This window comes from Moschus berezovskii, chromosome 22, assembly GCF_049115385.1.
Source record: "Moschus berezovskii isolate FMDL1 chromosome 22, NW_MosBer_1.0, whole genome shotgun sequence".
In the NCBI taxonomy this organism is placed as follows: Eukaryota; Metazoa; Chordata; class Mammalia; order Artiodactyla; family Moschidae; genus Moschus; species Moschus berezovskii.
Window position 1 is genome coordinate 14,017,919 of NC_142481.1, and position 17,654 is coordinate 14,035,572.

The 17,654-nt window shown below is 56.6% G+C and overlaps 1 protein-coding gene across 4 annotated transcripts in view; it reads left to right on the forward strand.

Annotated features, from left to right (window-relative positions):
• AKT2 (AKT serine/threonine kinase 2) overlaps positions 1 to 15,252 on the forward strand; it is a 48,917-nt gene extending 33,665 nt beyond the window's left edge. For all 4 annotated transcript variants that reach the window (XM_055412152.2, XM_055412153.2, XM_055412155.2 and 1 more), the window contains exons 5-14: positions 4,381 to 4,530; positions 4,993 to 5,124; positions 6,616 to 6,681; positions 7,897 to 7,965; positions 8,673 to 8,795; positions 9,772 to 9,900; positions 10,005 to 10,219; positions 10,723 to 10,810; positions 10,921 to 11,023; positions 12,047 to 15,252. In XM_055412152.2, coding sequence (XP_055268127.1) covers positions 4,381 to 4,530; positions 4,993 to 5,124; positions 6,616 to 6,681; positions 7,897 to 7,965; positions 8,673 to 8,795; positions 9,772 to 9,900; positions 10,005 to 10,219; positions 10,723 to 10,810; positions 10,921 to 11,023; positions 12,047 to 12,126 — 1,155 coding nt within the window. In that variant the 3' untranslated portion in view covers positions 12,127 to 15,252. The remainder of the gene's footprint in view (positions 1 to 4,380; positions 4,531 to 4,992; positions 5,125 to 6,615; positions 6,682 to 7,896; positions 7,966 to 8,672; positions 8,796 to 9,771; positions 9,901 to 10,004; positions 10,220 to 10,722; positions 10,811 to 10,920; positions 11,024 to 12,046) is intronic.
• Positions 15,253 to 17,654: the final 2,402 nt, after the last annotated feature.

Genomic DNA, 17,654 nt, shown 5'->3' on the forward strand with positions numbered 1-17,654 from the left:
TCTAGGCAGGAGTTCCTCACCTGCTAAATAGACATAATGATGGTGAGACCAAAGCCCAGAGAGGTACAGAATAAAAGAAGATCTGAAGGGCCTGTGTTTGCCCTACCAAGCAGGGCTGGGCCTGAATCAGCCAAGGCAGCCCATCTGAGAGTGTCTGAGCAGACGGGGACCCCAGATGCCTCCAGCAGTGAACACCCCTCTGGTTCAGAGGAGGACCCTAGTTAGGGGAGAGGGCCCCATCTGGCGTCAGACCAGCAGTCAGCTGTTCTTTCCGAGACTGTGACGAGGACAGCCCTGTCACCTCCAGGCCACTGGCCTTCCCTCTAGGATGCAGTTCATTTGCTCAACCGGGTGGCCCAGGGCTGGGGCCCAGGATCTGCAGTCAGACCAGCCACTGTGCCGCTGTCCTGGTGGGGTTCAGTGATGATGGAACTAGGAGGATGTGGAAGTTTCTTGGCTCGGGGGGCCCGTAGAGTCATGCCACCTTCCTTTCCTCACCTCCGAATCGTCTGCCACCCTCTCCTCTTGCCGTGGGACTAGACTTGTGCTTCCTCTTGAGACTCTCAGCCTATACTCCACACAGCAGCTGCTGACTTAGAGAAGAAAAGTCAGGTCGTGTCAGCCCTGATAGACCCTTCCAGGACTTCTGTGATGTGAAGGATCAAGACTTAACTCCTTCACGCCGGGGCCTCCCTCCTGCTCTCATCCCTTCCATTCTTCTCTGTCTGTTGGCTCCAGCCAGGCTGGCACCTGCTGGGCCTTCCACAGACACCCCAGGCCCCCTCCTCAGGGCCTCTGCCATGCTGGTTACTCTGCCTGGATTCTTTTCCCTCCTGACACTTCACAGGGCTGCCTCCTCCCGTCTGTTTCACTTACTTCACAGCCAAGTGCCTCCTCTTGGCCCTAGGGAGGCCCCACGTGCTGGGGAGGTCCTCCAGGTCCTGACTTATGTGCCACCTCCTTGGAGAGGCCTTCCCAGACCACCCTCTGAGCAGGGGCTTCTACTCTGGCCCCTGCCTTGGAGCCTTGACACAGATGTCTTGCATGTTAGGCCTGGAGCTCCAATGGGGCTGGTTTCCTGCTGCACCCCCAGTGCCTAGAAGAAGGCTTGGCACACAGAAGCCATTCAGGAGGGACTGGCTGTGTGACTCCTCACAACCCTTTGAGGTGTTCGCTCTGTCCTGAGCACTTGATGTTGGTGTCTCATTGCTTCCTTGGACAGCCCTTGGAAAGTCAGGTGGCCCGCCTGTGGTTGCCTCAGGAAGGGGCAGAGCCCGGATTCCCTCCAGGCCTTCCAGCTCCAGAGTCTGTGCTCTTAGCCATGTTATTGGGCCCAGGGAACGTGGGGGGCAGACGGAGGTCCTAGAAGTGAGGCCGCCCAGAGTCCCACCGCCATTTGGCAGTGGGGTGAGGTCAGACCCAGCTCCCCCTGCCTGACACCGCCCTGCGGAGCCTGGCTGGGTTTGTGTCCCTGGGCCTCTGCTTGCTGACTGCCACTGGGTAACTGTCAGCCCCTCAGTGCATCGGTCTCCTTGTTTGTAAGAAGATGTGAATAATAGCACCTCCTTCAGAGGTATGCAGGGAAGACTCAAGGAGTTACTTCACATGAAGCACTTCAGCAGCTCTGGGAGCAAGCAGGTGGAGGGCCCTTGTGTTGTTTAGTGAGGGGGGTCCTCTCGGAAGGTGAGCTAGAAACATGGTGGGGTCAGGGCTCCTGAGAGGCAGCTTGCCTTTGCCGTGCCCTTGGGCTCTGTGCATGCAGGGTGGTGTCCCTGAGCCCACTCGTGAGTGCCCCCAGCACCATTCCCCTGGGTTGGAGGGCCTGGAGGAGTGCCGAGTGTGGATCTCAGCGCTACGGCCTCCTGACTGTGGAACCCCCACAAGAGACCCCACTTCTGTGCACCTCAGTTTCCCATCAGGAACACGGCTGCTCCCTCTGCAGCCCTCTTAAGGAGCATGGAATGAGGTGGTATGTCTGGAACCATTATTTTCCTCTGCGTTTCCCTGGGAGCTTTCCTTTGAGGGGTGGAAGGCCCATCAGCCCCAGCCCGGGGAGGAAGCTCCCCTCTGCCCCAGACACCATGTTGCAAACCCTTGAGGAGTATCCTGGATAGAGGCCCTTGCCTTTTCTCTGAAATTCTGAGTGCTGCAACCTTGCCACCTCGGTCCAGTTGGAACCAGATCCAGGGCATGTCAGGCGGCGGAAAGTCACCCCCGACCAGCCTCCGTATGCACCCCCGTGGGTTCCGGCTCCAGGTGGGATGGGTCCAGGCCCCTCCAGTGTAATCTTTAGCCCCTTCCTAGAGGCGAGAGCTTTCTCTGGGTGCAGGTTTTGTACATGGCAGCTCCCCGGCGTCTCAGTGCTGCCTGGGTGTTCAGGAGGGGTGAGCTGGGGGGGTGGGGCTTGCCTGGGCCCGGGCTGCTGCCTGAGCCCCAGCTCCGCCGTCCCCTGCTTCTGGTGCCCTGCCTGCAGTGCGGAGGCTCTGTCTCTTGTCCATTCAGGCTCCTGAGGATGGACCATCTCTTCCTCCCTTATAGACAGACCATGGTACATGCACATCTTGGCCTGCAAATTGCTTTTTCCATGTGGCAGTCCCTCACAGTCTCTACATGTGAGGTTTATGCCGTTTTTTTTTTTTTTGGTATATTCAAACTATTTTAGGACATGGGTGATTTTTCTTTTTTTCAATCCATGGCCATATACCCAAAGTCAGCATTTTCAGATTTCTGAGAGGACAGTTCTGATCTGATAGAGCATGTTCCTGGGTATGCTCCCCTCCCCCCAGTTTTTGGAAACAGAAATATTAATGTAGGGCCAGGGATTTGTACCATTACTTGTTCCAAGGAGGGCTTGGGTGAAACCCATTGAGAAATGCCCGCCTGAGGTATTGGGTCGGGAAGGGGGCTCACGCCGCTTGGCCTGGGTGTGCAGCAGGCTTAGGGCCACCCAGGGCTTTGGCTGCCTCGCTCAGCCATTCCCCACGTCTCCTGAGTACCCGCCGGGGGCCGGGTTGCAACCAGCCCCAAATCCCTGCCCTCGTGGGGCAGACACGTGTGGCGTCCGGGGCCCCCAGACTCTTCTCGGGCTTGGGGAGGGCCTCTGTGCCAGCCTCTGATAATCGTGCTCCCGGAACTCTCTTAACTGTCTTAGGAAGTGAGGTCGTGAGTGAGGCTAGGAGAGAGACAGAGCTTCTGGGTGTGAACTGGGGTCCTGGGACTTGGGTGCCGCTTTTGCTCAGCAGACCGAGGAGCTCAGCCGGAGCTAGTCACATGGCTTTTACAGACATGATCAGAATCCGTAGGGGGCTCACCAAATGTTGGGCTAAACCCCTAAAATTGTGTGGTGGGTCCAAACTAGAGGGACCAAACAGGTCAGTGTCGTTTAGCCTCATGCTTTTTTCGTTTTCGTGTGTGGTCTTTTTCACTTGGGCTTCCCAGGTGGCTCAGTGGTAACGAACGAATCTGCCTGCCAATGCAGGAGACGTGGGTCCGTTCCCTGGATTGGGAAGATTCCCTAGAGAAGGAAACGGTGACCCACTCCAGTATTCTTGCCTGGAAAATCCCATGGACAGAGTAGTCTTGGTGGGCTATAGACTATGGGATCACAAAGAGTTAGACACGACTGAGCACAGCAGATATTTTTTTACTTATTTCTCCTAGGTGTATTTTCCCCTCTCTACAGACCAGTCTGTTGCGAGTATCAAAAAAAATTTTTTTTGCCAGCGAGTTTAAATCATGAGTGAAAGAACTAGTTTTTTGTTCTAAACCTGTCTCCCTTCTGCTGGGACCTGCTTCCCTATTTGCCAGCATCTTTCCCCCTGCCCCCCACCCCAGGTCCCAGCCCCAGCAGGATGGCCCCTGAACTGCCCACCCCCAGACAGGCACCTCCGGGGGTCCTGTTGGTCAGCTCTTGCCTTGTAAGATCTCCACCTTCTTTGGTGAATGAACGCTTCCTTCTGTTCTTGGTTTTCTTTTACAAAACGCTGGTCACTTGTACACATGAGCTCGTCATTCGTTCCCAGGGCCTCAGAGGAGCACTGTCTCCCTGGTTCAGGGCTCAGGAAGGCAGTTTATTTCCCAGAGCCTGTGAGGAAAGGCGGTCTCCCCTCTAGTCATGTAATTGCTTCTCAATTTCAAGTGGCCCTCGGGTCAGGCCCCTGCTGGATACACAGATAGTCTCTGTTCTTATTCTAGTCTTGCCCTCCCCGATCTGCCACAGCCAGAGGGGCCTGTAACAGTTCAGCTCCCCTTGGTCAGGCAGATCTCCCCAGAATGCTGGAAGGTGTTTTAGTCATTTGCTCGTGGGACTCAGCCCCTCCTGCCCTGAGGCCCAGGCACCCCAGGACTCATGGCTGCCCGGACGCGTCCTCACACAGGGAGGAGTGGATGCGGGCCATCCAGATGGTTGCCAACAGCCTCAAGCAGCGGGGCCCAGGAGAGGACCCCATGGACTACAAGTGTGGCTCCCCCAGCGACTCTTCTGCAGCCGAGGAGATGGAGGTGGCAGTTAGCAAGGCACGGGCCAAGGTGGTAAGTGCCGGAGCAGGGAGGGTGGGGCCTGCCAGTCTGTGAGCACTGCTTTCCTCTCAGCTCTGCCCCACTGGAATCCATACTGAGAGCGCAGGGCCCCGGCCAGGACAGCTCCTGACTGCCCTGTGGGTGTGGTGATTTCAGGCGGTAGATGGGCCAGTACTGCCCTGGGCCCATGGGATGCGGGGCAGCCTCATCCTGAGTGGTGATGAAGACCCCTGTGCCCCCACCTCAGAGCCCTAGCCCAGCCCCCCAGGGCCCCGTGCCTGGGAAAGCCAATGTGGGAGAGCCTCAGTCTGAAGGCCACTTCAGAACAAACAGTTGCTGCCTGGGGCCTCCCTGCTCCCGCCTGTGCATTTTGGCAACAGTGTCCTTTGAATTTTCTCTTCTCTTTGTTAAAATTTCTTCCCACGGGCCACATGCCAAACCCTGACTGCCCGACTCTCTCCCCATCCCGGGCAGACCATGAATGACTTCGACTATCTCAAACTCCTGGGCAAGGGCACTTTTGGCAAGGTCATCCTGGTGCGGGAGAAGGCCACCGGCCGCTACTACGCCATGAAGATCCTGCGAAAGGAGGTGATCATCGCCAAGGTAGGCCCTCGCCAGGCTGCTGTGGGCCAGCTGCTGTGGGTCCCAGCCCGGAGCGTGCCTGTGGTCGGGAGCATGCACCAGGCGGGACACCTCCTGCGTCTGCTGCTGTGTCCCCCACCCCCAGACCCACTGCTTAGTCCTGTGGGGCCCCAGAGAAGGGGAGCCTGAGGCTCAGAGAGTGGGTCCCTGCCTGCTGAGTCCCCCACCCTCTGGACACCAAGGAGGAAGGAGGAGAGAGTCTGACAGGGGCCTCTACCAGCAGGGCCTGGGGGGCCCACTAGGGCAGGGGCTTGGCTCAGGGTGTCCCAGGAGGAGGCTGGGCTGGAAATGGAATTCTGTTCCTTTTTTCTTATTTAAAGTTTTTAAACGAGGGAACTCTTAAAATACGTAAACATTTTTAAAGAAAAATCTAGTGGGTTGCCCCGTCTAGTCACCTGCTGCAGCGTTACCATTTGGCCAGGCTCGTTTCGTTAGCTCTGCCCTCATCTCTTTTTGTTCTGGAGTACCTTAAAGCGTGTTCTAGGCATCAGAGATTCCAAGCCATACATGCTTAGGTGTGTATCTTTAACAGGTGATGATTTTAAAGACTGTGATCGTGGTACTGTGATCATGTCCAACAAAAATGAACAAGCCCTAAATGTCATTGGTGCAGGGCAGGGCTTCTCAGCGTCAGCTGTGACATTTGAGACCAGACCATTCTCTGCCGGGGGGGCTGTTACGTGCCCTGTGTGATGTGCCCCTGCAATCCTGGCCCCTACCAGGGCAGCCCTCCACCCCTGAGTTGTGAGTCAGAAACATCTTAGGCATTGTTACCAATGTTATCACAGCATCCCTGGAGACAGACTTGCCCCGTGGAAGGAGAGCAGGTGTCTGGGCACCGCAGCTCTCTGGGCATACTCAGATACCAAATTTGAGCCCCTGTTAGAGTCTGGGGTGGGGGGCTGTGACACTGGTACTGGGCCTGCACCCTGAGTTTCTGATTCATGGGTCCGAGGAGGGGCCTGATAATTTATGTTTTCCAAAATTCCCAGGTGACACCGATGCTGCCAGTGTAGGGACCACACACCGGGAATCATTGCTCACAGCCTAGAGTCCTGACTAGATCTGTGTCCTTCAAGGATGTTTACAGGGTCGCCACCGTTTATAGGAGCACCACGGCCTGTGGCGTCACCTCAGGGCTCTCAGTGTCTGCTCCCTCACCTGCAGACGTCAGACTTGGCCCGTGGGTCCAGGTGGTGACAGCGGGATCCTCCCTTGTCAGAAGTCTCCTTCAGCTTTTCACCTGGTGGTTTTGACAGCGAGTCACTGAGTGGCCTTGTCTGGGTCCCGTATTTCACTGGGGTGTGTGAGTGAGGATTCACGTTCTCTGCGTTGGTTAGGAGCGGAGTTGGAGTTCACCTTACCGTTACCCCCCCATCTTCTCAGGCTGGAGTGGGGTTTGAGGCTGGCATGGTGCCACCCTCCAGCCCCTCACCCAGCCTCTGTTTGCAGGATGAAGTCGCCCACACGGTCACCGAGAGCCGGGTCCTGCAGAACACCAGGCACCCGTTCCTCACCGTGAGTAACATGCCGTCTCAAGCAGGGCGCACACATGGGGCCTCAGGCCGCCCTTAGGACAGAGCTCAGGGAAGTCACGTCCCGGGCTCAGTGGAGCATGGGTTGGTGCTGGCTTGGTGGTGGGGGTGCCACTGTATGGGCTCCCCAGGTGGCCTGAACCGAGACAGCAGGGTTTATAGATGGCAGCTGCTTTATAGATGGTGGCTTCATGTCAGCCCCTCCACCGTCTGATGACACCAGATGAAGGAACGGCCCCAGGAGAGCGTGGCTTCTCTCTGTATTGGTTAGAGGCGCTGAGTCCAGCGGGTTGAGTTTTAGAAAGTAATCCTAGAAGCAGACGTAGCATCACTGTGCTGCCTGTCCACTTAGGCTGAGCAGACAGACATGTCTTGGGCAGCAGTCTCCGTCAAGGCCAGCAGATGTCAGCTGAATGGACTAGGTGGAAGATGGTTTACGGATCGTTTCTGTAGCTCACTTGCTGTTCAGGTGTCCTGCTGAACCAAAGCACTTGTTCAGATGAAACCTTGTGAGGTTCTTCAGTGTAGAAGACAGGGAGCGGTAGAGTTTTCTTGAGCCGGGGGTCACCTAAGGGTCCTCTGAGGAACTTTGTTGGGCTCCTTACAGCACAGTTTGAGAACTGCTTGTTTGTTGGGGAATCACTTGTCCAGGCTATCTGGGGAGTTGGCTCCTAAGCCACTGCTAACACCCAGCCAGCAAACCTCGCGTGTGTGTGTAAGTTTAACACTCCTCTGTCCACGGGATTCTCCAGGCAAGAATACTGGAGTAGGTTGCCATTCTCTTCTCCAGGGGATCTTCCCCCACCCAGGGATTGAACCTGCATCTCCTACATTGCAGGCAGATTCTTTACCGCTGACCCACCAGGGAAGCCCCTAAGTTCAAAACACTGGACTGTAAAATGGGAGGAAGAGAGACGTAAACAGCTGTGGTTGCTCAGAACATAGCTTGTGCCCTGGCTGTGTCTCTTGGAGGCTCAATTAGAGGCAGAGGACAGGATCACTGAGCCCTGTAACCCCTTCCCTGATGTCAGAGCCAGGAGCTCCCTCACTCCCCACAAAAGGAGAAGATGCAATTTAAACCCTAGTCATGTTATTCCCTTGACCCTGGCCGGGGCTGCGGGGAGAGGGCGGAGAGAGAATCGGCACCACCCCTGTCTCCTGGGACCCAGCAGAGAGCCCGCCACCTTCTTCCCCGCAGGCGCTGAAGTACGCCTTCCAGACACATGACCGCCTGTGCTTCGTGATGGAGTACGCCAACGGTGGCGAGGTCTGCCCCCAGCCCCAGCCTGCCCTCCTGGCTGTCTTGCTCCTGGGTGTGGGGGGCAGAGGGAGACGTACTGGACTGTTGTCTGTTTCCTTTCGCTCCCTCCCCCTGAGGCAGGGGAGACAGGCTCAGAGACGACGAGTGGCTCATCCGAGTTCACACGTTTAGTGAGTGGTGGGCGGGATACAGACAGGTCCAGAGGGCTGCGGGGTGGTGGCCGATGGTGCCGCAAGGACGTCCTTAAAGGCTGCAGAGAGAGGGTCTGCGGGTCAGGGTCCCGTCCTCTGCTGTCAGTGAGGTCTCCTGATGAGAGCCGTCTGCCACGCACCGTGCTCCGCTGTCGCCCGCTCCTCGTCCCTCCACGCCCTTCTCTGTCCGCCTGGTGTGGCTCACGGGCGTCATCTCCCGTGTGGTCTCGTTGCACAGCTTGTTGCCGCTTGCTCATAGTCATGCTCCTCTGCCTCCTTGCTGTCACTCCCTCGTTCCCCTGCCCGCTCCTGCGGCCACCCCCCCGACTCTCTGCTTGGCGCCTATTGTCTGGCCTTCCCTCTTTATCCCTGGCTCATTTTTTCTTCCTCTGTCGCTCCCGTGAGTTTTTCTGTACTCATCGTCCCTTGCAGTTGGTGGGGCAGGAGCGCCGTGTCACCGGGCCGGGCGCCATCCCCCACCCCGGGCCGGGGTCTCACCCGCCCGCCTCCCTCCGCCGGCAGCTCTTCTTCCACTTGTCGCGGGAGCGTGTCTTCCCAGAGGAGCGGGCCCGCTTTTACGGCGCGGAGATCGTCTCAGCCCTGGAGTACCTGCACTCGCGGGACGTGGTGTACCGCGACATCAAGGTGAGCAGGCCACGCCCGGGCCGCCCCCGCCATCTGCTGAGCTTCCCTTCCATGGAGGGTCTGTGCTGAGCCTCCCACCCAGACCCAAGATGGTGGTCTTGGGCAGGTGGCCTGCATGGGGCCCTTCCAGGCCTCCTGGGAGCAATGGTGAGAGGGTGTCAGTTGGTCCAGGCTCTTTAGAAGATGGCCCAGCAGAGTCCACCAGTGCTCAGTGCACACATCTGCTGTGAGCCTGCCATTCTGCGCTGGGAGCACGCGCCAGAACCGGCGTCTGTGTGTCTCTCCGTGTGGACACATGCTCCAGCAGCTCTGTGCACACTAACCCCAGACGGAAGCGTCCCAGGTGACCACTGTTGGAGAGGGGATGGAAGACATTGTGGTGGACCCACACCATCTGTACAGCAGTTCAGGAGGACAGGCTCTGGTCTCACGTCTCACGGGCAAAGGCTGAGGGTCCGCCAGAACAGCGGAGATGAGTCTGCATCACTCACAGTGTGCACGTAGCTGGGAAGCCCTGTGAAGAGAAGCGCAGAGATGAAGCCCTGCTCCTGTTGGAGGAGGTGGCGGCTGATAACACAGTGGGGCGCCTGGGGCTGCTGGGCTTGTTTCCTGACTTGGTGGCACAGAGGCCCACGGAAGTTCCCATTCGTGTTACGCTCAGGAAACTCTAGAAAGATAGTGTCCAGTGTTCCTCACGCGTCAAGTGTGACCACCACCGCCCACAGTAGGGGAAGCCGCTCGGGCAGGACCTGGCTCCCTTGTCTTCCCGGCTCCCTGAGGGCGGCAGGGGCTGGGAGGTGCTGGGTCTGACTCCTCCCCCCGAGCTCAGAGGGCCTGACCCCTGGTTGGGGGGCGGGTTTCTCTCTGACCCCTCCCCCCAGGACCCCAGGGAAGGGCAGGGGCATGTGGGGTTTCAGGGGCAGGAGGAAACCCTGAGACACATGCTATGTCCCTGTCACACTGACTTTTCTTGCAGCTGGAAAACCTCATGCTGGACAAGGACGGCCACATCAAGATCACCGACTTCGGCCTGTGCAAGGAGGGCATCAGCGACGGGGCCACCATGAAGACCTTCTGCGGGACCCCTGAGTACCTGGCGCCCGAGGTGTCTGGGGCTGGCAGGCAGGGGAGGTGGGGGCCCGCAGCCCAGGCCCCTGAGGGCTGGGCCGTGGCCCCTGCGGTGGTCCCTCATCGCCCCTCCCCGCTCAGGTGCTGGAGGACAACGACTATGGCCGGGCAGTGGACTGGTGGGGGCTGGGCGTGGTCATGTACGAGATGATGTGCGGCCGCCTGCCCTTCTACAACCAGGATCACGAGCGCCTCTTCGAGCTCATCCTCATGGAGGAGATCCGCTTCCCGCGCACACTCAGCCCCGAGGCCAAGTCCCTGCTAGCTGGGCTGCTTAAGAAGGACCCTAAGCAGAGGTGAGGGCTGGCCTCTGCCCTGCCCAGCCCAGCCCAGCGCCACCACTTCCCTCGGCCTGCAGGGGGCAGCGTCCACAGGTGCACGCGCCCGTGGAACGCTTGGTGTGTGTTGATTGATCGGCCCCACGGCTGGCACTTACGGGCGCTCCCTTGGCCAAGCCTGTCCTTAGGCTCTGCCTGCCCTGCCTTGTTTCCCGGGGACGATGAGGAACAGGGTGGCTGTGCCTGGCCTAGGGTGACAGAGCCCAGATGTGAGCCGCCGTCTGCGGAGCCTACCCTCTCAGCTTGCATCCCTGTCCCTGGGGCCAGGTTGGAATCTCCAGGTTCTGACCCTGGGCACAGGGACTCCCTCTCTGAGCCTCAAACCCCTCCTCATGAGGTGGTGGAGTGTCCTGGGATGTTGAAGGTAGAGTCATTAAAGGTTATCAGGCCCCGCACCGAAAGCCCGTCTCCCAGGACCCGGCTGCCCCGGGAGGCGGGTGCTCATGGCTGTCTCTGCCCAGGCTCGGCGGAGGGCCCAGCGATGCCAAGGAGGTCATGGAGCACAGGTTCTTCCTCAGTATCAACTGGCAGGACGTGGTCCAGAAGAAGGTGAGCCCCACTGCCTGCCTGCTCCCCACGGGCGCCCAGCCTCTCCTGGGTGACCTGGGCCGAGGCCTCCGCTCCTCAGGGGCCTGAGGCTGGACTCCTCTTCTCCATAGCTCCTGCCACCCTTCAAGCCTCAGGTCACGTCTGAGGTCGACACAAGGTACTTTGACGACGAGTTCACCGCTCAGTCCATCACAGTCACGCCCCCGGACCGCTGTGAGTGTCGGAGGCCCCCACTTCCGTGGGCCTGGCTTGGAAGCGGGGCTTGGGGGGTCTGCTCTTGACCCAGTTCTCCGGGAGGAAGTTCACAGGGCCCCCTCTGTGTCTGGGCAGATTACCCTGCAGTGAGCTTGCCAAGGCTTTCACTGTCGGCCTGCCTGTGGACCCGGCGAGGGTCACCAGGAACCAGTGGCTACAGCACTTAGAGGGGGGAGTCTGGGCAGAAGACCCTAGAGGAGTGGTCAGTGCCCACCGTTGTCTCCCTGACTGCTCAGGGCTTTGGGGCTGCATGGATGGTTCCAATGATTCTGTAGCTGTTTTGAGTTCTTGCTCCACCCCCGCCGCCCCCCAGTGCTGGGCTGTGCTGGAGACACAGCAGTGATGAGACGGCCCTGGGCCCTGCCCTCAAGGAACTCAAAGTCCAGGTGGGGTGACACCCCAGAGTGATCGGGCCGATGGTGTTAGGAGTACAGGTCTGGAGGAGCTCAGGGGGAACACCTGCCATCTGGAGAAGGAGACAGGGCAGCTGAGTTCTTGCCAAAATGAATGGCACACAGGACTCCCAGAAATGGGAGCATTGCAGAGGTCGGAATAGAGCAGGGAAGGGCGAGCAGAATCTTGGGTGCCACCTGGAGGAGTAAGGATGAGCCAGGGAAGAATTTGAGCAGAGGAGAGAGGGCTTGGGAAGGTCCCCCCGCTTGGCTTCGTGTGGAGGAAGGGTGGTTGAGGATGGGAGTGGTGCCCAGGGCAGGAGACGACCACAGAGGTCTGGGCAAGACTCTGGTGCAGCAGAGTCAGAGAAGCTGGGGGGATGCTCGGGAGGCTGGGTGAGCAGGCTGGGTTCCTGGCCCGGGGGTGAGGCCATGCCTGAGAGGGAGGGAGGCCACTAAGCCTCGGTCCACGGCCCCGTTCTCGGTCTCTGGGGGTTGCGCTGTGGCTGCAGCCCTGCCGGGGCTGGCCAGGGGGCCCGGGCCCTCTCCCGGCCAGCTTTCCCCCATCTACGTCCACCGACCCCTGCAGATGACAGCCTGGGCTCACTGGAGCTGGACCAGCGGACGCACTTCCCCCAGTTCTCCTATTCGGCCAGCATCCGAGAGTGAGCAGCCGCCCGCCACCGCCACGGGACGCACGCAGGCTGCTGCCATCACCGCCAGGGGCTTTTTCTTTTTTTTTTTTTAAACTTTTTATTTTGCCTTTTTTGTTTGTGTCCCCATCCCTCATCTTCTTCCCCCCATTTCCAGTTTTTCCCTTAACCCTCTGCCAAACTCACTTCAGCGGTCCTCGCGGCCCTGTCTCCAGGACCCCGTCCTGCCCTCACCTTTGTTACAGACCAGGACTCGGGAGCCTCTCCTCTGCCGCCTCTCCTCTGCCTGCCCAGGACCAGGCCTTTGGGCAGTGGGAGAGCTTCCGGTTTTTAATAGACATAAAGCCCCCAGTGAGGGGCGAAGCGTGGAGCCACGGGGCCGGGGCAGCCCGCCTCCACGCAGCTGCTCCTGTCAGAGGCTGCCTTCCTGGCCCTGTCGTCAGGCTCCGAGTGGCCTGGCGGGGGGCAGTCCGACCCCCTCCTCCCGTGGGGGTGAAAAAGCAATAATGTCCAGGGACCGGGGGCGCGGGAGCAGCACGGGCCTGTGGAGGCTGCGTGCAGGATGGGGGTCCAGGCTCCCTCGCATGGGCGGCCCGCGCTCCCCTCGGGGAACCCGCGTGGGCGCGGCCGCCTGGCCCTGTCTTCCCCACCCCCTCAGCTGCTCTCCTGACCCTGTGGATGAGGCAGGAGGAACACGAAGGGGCTCGCCTCCCCACCCACCAGCCCCGTGCCTTACTAGGGCTTCCTTCGGCTGGCCTTACCTCCCGCTGGAGCCCGGGCCTGGCCCCGCCTGGGGTGCCGGCCTCGGCTGTTAGGCATCCAGCACCGAGACAGTATTGGGCCCGCCCAGCCGACTGGGGTTGAAGAGGGGTTGGCGGGGGTCTGGTGCGTGCAGAGGGAGGGGCCCCTCACGCTCGCCCCCTCTCCGGGGCCCGCGTTCTGCAGCCTTAAGGTGAACATGTCAGTGCTGTGGGCACTCCCGTGTGTGCCTCAGACTGTGTGTGTCTGGGCGTCCCTGTGCATCTGGGGTGCGGATGCGCAGGGGGCGGCGGTGTGTGTGTGTGTGTGCGCACATGATGTTGGGTGTGTGTGTGAGTGTGTGTGTGGCCTGAGTGGGCCCGGGCCCCACCCCTGGCCCAAGCACTTCATCCCGAGGGGAGGGGTGCTGGCCTAGCCGCGGAGCCACGCCTGCAGTCCACTTGTTGCCCTGCCCCCCTGCCCCCCGCCATCTCTGGGTGTTTGGACTTTAGTTTCTGTGGTTTTGCTCTCCCCACCCTGCCTCCTGTAGGTAGTTCACAGAGAGACCTTATGGGGTGGGTTTGGGTGGGTGGGTTCTTTTTTCCTGTGTGTGTCTGTCGTTAATCTGACAATTCTTCCTCCTCCCCACTGGCCTGTCCCCATCTCCTCGTATTTGTACGGTACAAGCAATAAAGACACTCATTTCAGACTGGGGCCCACCACCCCGGCCTTTCCTTGCTTCCCAAGTCCAGCCCCTGGCACTGGCTGCCTCCTGCTCCCATGGCTCTGGTCACGGGGCCTGTTGAGCCTCGAGGTGGGGAAATGGGCAGAGGAGGCACCTGAGGTGCTCAGGCTGGGGGATAGAGGTTACTTCGGGGGGGAGCTGGTGAAGAGATTGTGGAAGGTGCCTGGACTGGGGGGTACAGTGGACAGAGACCATTCCAGTCTCCCTGGAGCTACTTAGGCAAAAAGAGGCGGGGTGGGGAGATGGGTGGAAGGGCTGGGCCCTGGGAGCCAATGTGGGAGGGAGTGGACTCATTTCCTAGAGAGGGGCACTGCCTTCACACACCTCATTTATGGCCCCCAATTCCGATAAAGTCAGTCATGTCCAACTCTTTGTGACCCCATGGACTCTAGCCTACCAGGTTCCTCCATCCATGGGATTTTCAAGGCAACAGTGCTGGAGTGGGTTCCTATTTTCTTCTCCAGGGGATCTTAACGACCCAGGGATCGAATCCGGGTCTCCCGCATTGTAGGCAGACCTTTACCATCTGAGCCACCAGGGAAGTCACTTTTCCGATACAAAGCCATTAGAGGATCAGTGGGATGTGTGGTGGCTGTCAACAGGGGCACCTCAGGTGGGTTCATAACCCTCAGCGCTCTGCGCCCCTCTGGCACCTGGCCTTTTGATCCTGGAGCTCAGGTGCTTGAATTGTTCCTGGCAGCCCCCGGGCCAGGACTGCCCCTGCTGAGCCCTGGCACAGGTGAATTTAATGTCAGATTTTGCCAGAAGGTGTTGGCCTTCACACACCTGGAGTCTTTGAGGTCGTAAATGAGGGTAGAGAAAAATATCAGATCGTACAACAAAAACTCAGATTCTGTTTTCTAATTTTATATGAATGTTATTACTGAGCTATAAAAGTGTGTCTTGATGGCCATATGCAAAACGGCAGAGAGGCTTATAAAGAGAAGCCTTTTAATAGCAACTACACTCTGATAAAAAGATTTTTTTTTAAAATATGGCCTTCTGGTGCAGCCCCTGGAGATGACCAGTGCCCGTGTCTTGTCACACCACACTGTCACTCAGACCTTTGTGTGGGTCCGACCCGCGTCTACCTCAGCCAGTTAGCACTTGTCTCGTGTCCACGGACGGGCTCCCAGAGGCTGCGCAGCTGCCGCCCTCCACTGAACAAATGCCCTTAGACATAATGGTGGTGCTTATTTCACTGGCAGAACTTTGCCCAAAGCGTTTTAGAGGGAAGAGTTTTAATAACATTTCATCAATTATGAAAATTGACTTCTGAATAGTTTGATCTTTTGTCATGTGCGTATAGACAGTTTCACAAGTTTTGTGAAAGGAGGAAAGTCAGAACCACCCCTTGAGCACTTGAGTAGTCATTCTGGCCCTCACGTCACCCCTGTGCCTATGATGTCAAGCTGCTGGGTTCCATCCTGCCGCTTCCTGCCAGTGTACCAACACCAGCAGGCCACGCTGGGTAGAAACGAGATCCTTTCTCGGCTCCTGTCTTGCATCTGAGGGACTCCTTGTGGACACTGTTGTCACACCTCCAGCTGCTTCACACTTTTTTCTCCAGGTGGAGATGCCCCCCATGACAAATATTTACTTGGTTTCCAGTGCGTTTGCTGCGTCAGCGATGATGTAATAAACCTCAGTGCAACAATCCATCTTACTACCCTTGTGCTGTTTAAAGTTTTGAGGCCTACATTCTAGAGTCGCTGTATTTTAATACATGTCAGATAGCTTTTCCCCAAAGCGTAGCAATTCAAGTATTTTAAACTTTAATTTTGAAGTAACTGCAGGTCCTTTGAAAACTTTTGAAACTTTCAAAATTAGTACCACAGTGATTCTAGGACTGGAGCAGGAAATGTTCAAGATGAATTCAGAGCATCTTGTGCTGGAACGTAAGGATCTGCTGAAACCAAAACCTCACTGATGGGGCATGTGAAGGGGCACGGGAGCCAAGGGGGAGGACCCCCCAGTGGCCACAACTGAAAGCAATTTGACCAACAATAAATAGCGTAATACTGGGTTACACCCAAGGAGTAAAATAAATGAGTGTGCTGATGGAAATGGTGGGAAGAGAGAGACCTGCAGACTTACACATAATTTCTGTAAATACTCTGCCTTCAAGAAGGGGAAACATGGACCCCCCCCAACCCCCGCTCCCCAATCCTCTGATGTGGGCAGCATGAAAAGTGAGGGAAGGCAGCTTTTCAGTGGAGAAAGTGAAACTATGTCAGCCAGGTGATCAAGGTCAACATCACAGTGGCGGGGCATGTGGGCAGTGTGTGCCTTTGATAGGCGATTAGAATGTTACTTTACCCGTGGGCTCTTCCTCCCCAAAATGCATACTCTCGATCTAATAGAAAATAGCCACCAGAAAAATTACAGCTGAGGGATGTTCTGCAAAAGACCTGACCACGGGTTCTTAGAACTGTCAAAGTTCCAAAAAAGGAAGCCTAAGAAGCTGTCAACCAAAAGAAGCCAATGGGGTCCTAGGACAGCAAAGACACTAGGTTAAAATTCAGGAAGTGTGAAGAGTGCATGGGTTCGATAATACTGTATCCATATTGGCTTACTAAATTGTGATAAACAGACCACACTATTCATAGGGGAAAGTGGGTATGGGGTATATGGGAACTCTGTCCTCTCTATAACTTTCCATGAATCTCCAAAGTTTTATTTTTAAAAAGTACAAAGGATTTTCACCTGCCCTTCACGCAGGTTCCCCATAACATCCTGCATTGACTTCACCCCTATATATGTCTGTCCTCATACCAGAACATTCTCTTAACCACAGTCCAGTTACCAAAGTTCAGAAGTTAACATTGAGACAACGCTTTTCTCTTGGAGCTTAATCAGATTTTCACTAATGATCACATTAGAGTCCCTGAATACAAAAAATGTAGGCCCCGGCCAGTGACTCAATCCAGACTTAACATGTTGCATTTCCATTGTCTGGTCTGAAGCTTACAGGACAGTTATTTTGCAGTGTTCCTGTGCTCAGTCGCTTCAGTCATGGCTGACTGCAGCCCCATGGACTGTGGCCCTCCAGACTCCTCTGTCCATGGGATTCCCCAGGCAAGAACAGTGGAGTGGGTTGCCATGCCTGCCTCCAGGGGATCTTCCTGGCCCAGGGAACGAATCTGTCTCCTGCATTACAGGCAAATCCTTTACCCACTGAGCCACCTGGGAAGCCAGTTATTTTGCAGAATGCTTCTTGATCAGGGTTTGTTGCCTGGTGTTTCTTTGTGGTTATATGTAAGCTATTTTTGAAAGAACTGCCTTGAAATGAGGTGCCCTTCTTGGTATATCCTATCAGGAGTTACGTAGGCAGTCTGTTCTGTTTCTGGTGATGACTGTTTCCTCAGTTAAGGTGTCTGTCAGATTTTGCCTCTGTAAAGTTACTACCTTCCCCTTGTAGTAATCTTGATACAGCATATCATTTTATTGTGCTTTGCAGAGACTGCATTTTTTTTTTTTTTAACAAATTGAAGGTTTGTGGCAACCCTGTTTTCAGATGATGGTTAGCATTGTTTTTCAATAAAGTATTTTAAAATTAAGGTATGCATATTTTTTCTTTAGACGTAATACTGTTGCACACAACAGACTACAATAATGTACACAACTTTTACATACACTGGGAAACCAAAATTTTTGTGACTCACTTTATTGCAATATTTGCTTTACTGAGGGTCTGGAACCAAACCCGCACTACCTCTGAGGACTGCCTCCCACTGCGTAGAGGTCCTCTGAGCATATACATATCCGGGTTCTCATCAGGTTCAGGCAAAGGAATGGCAAGTGCAAAGGTCCTGAGGCAGGCAGGTGTCTGATGTGTTTGGGGAACATAAAGACAGAGTGTCTCAAGGAGTGAACGCATAGGAAGAGTAGAAGAAAATGAGGTTAAACAGGTAACAATGGGCCAAAAGGACCCTGGGCCCAAGGTAGGATGTTTGAGTTTTGAGTATGACAAGAAGCCACTGGCCCAGCATCTCACACTGTTCGTTCACTTTTCCCACCTCACTGACCTCTCAGTGCCTGAAAATAGCAAGCTCTCCTGC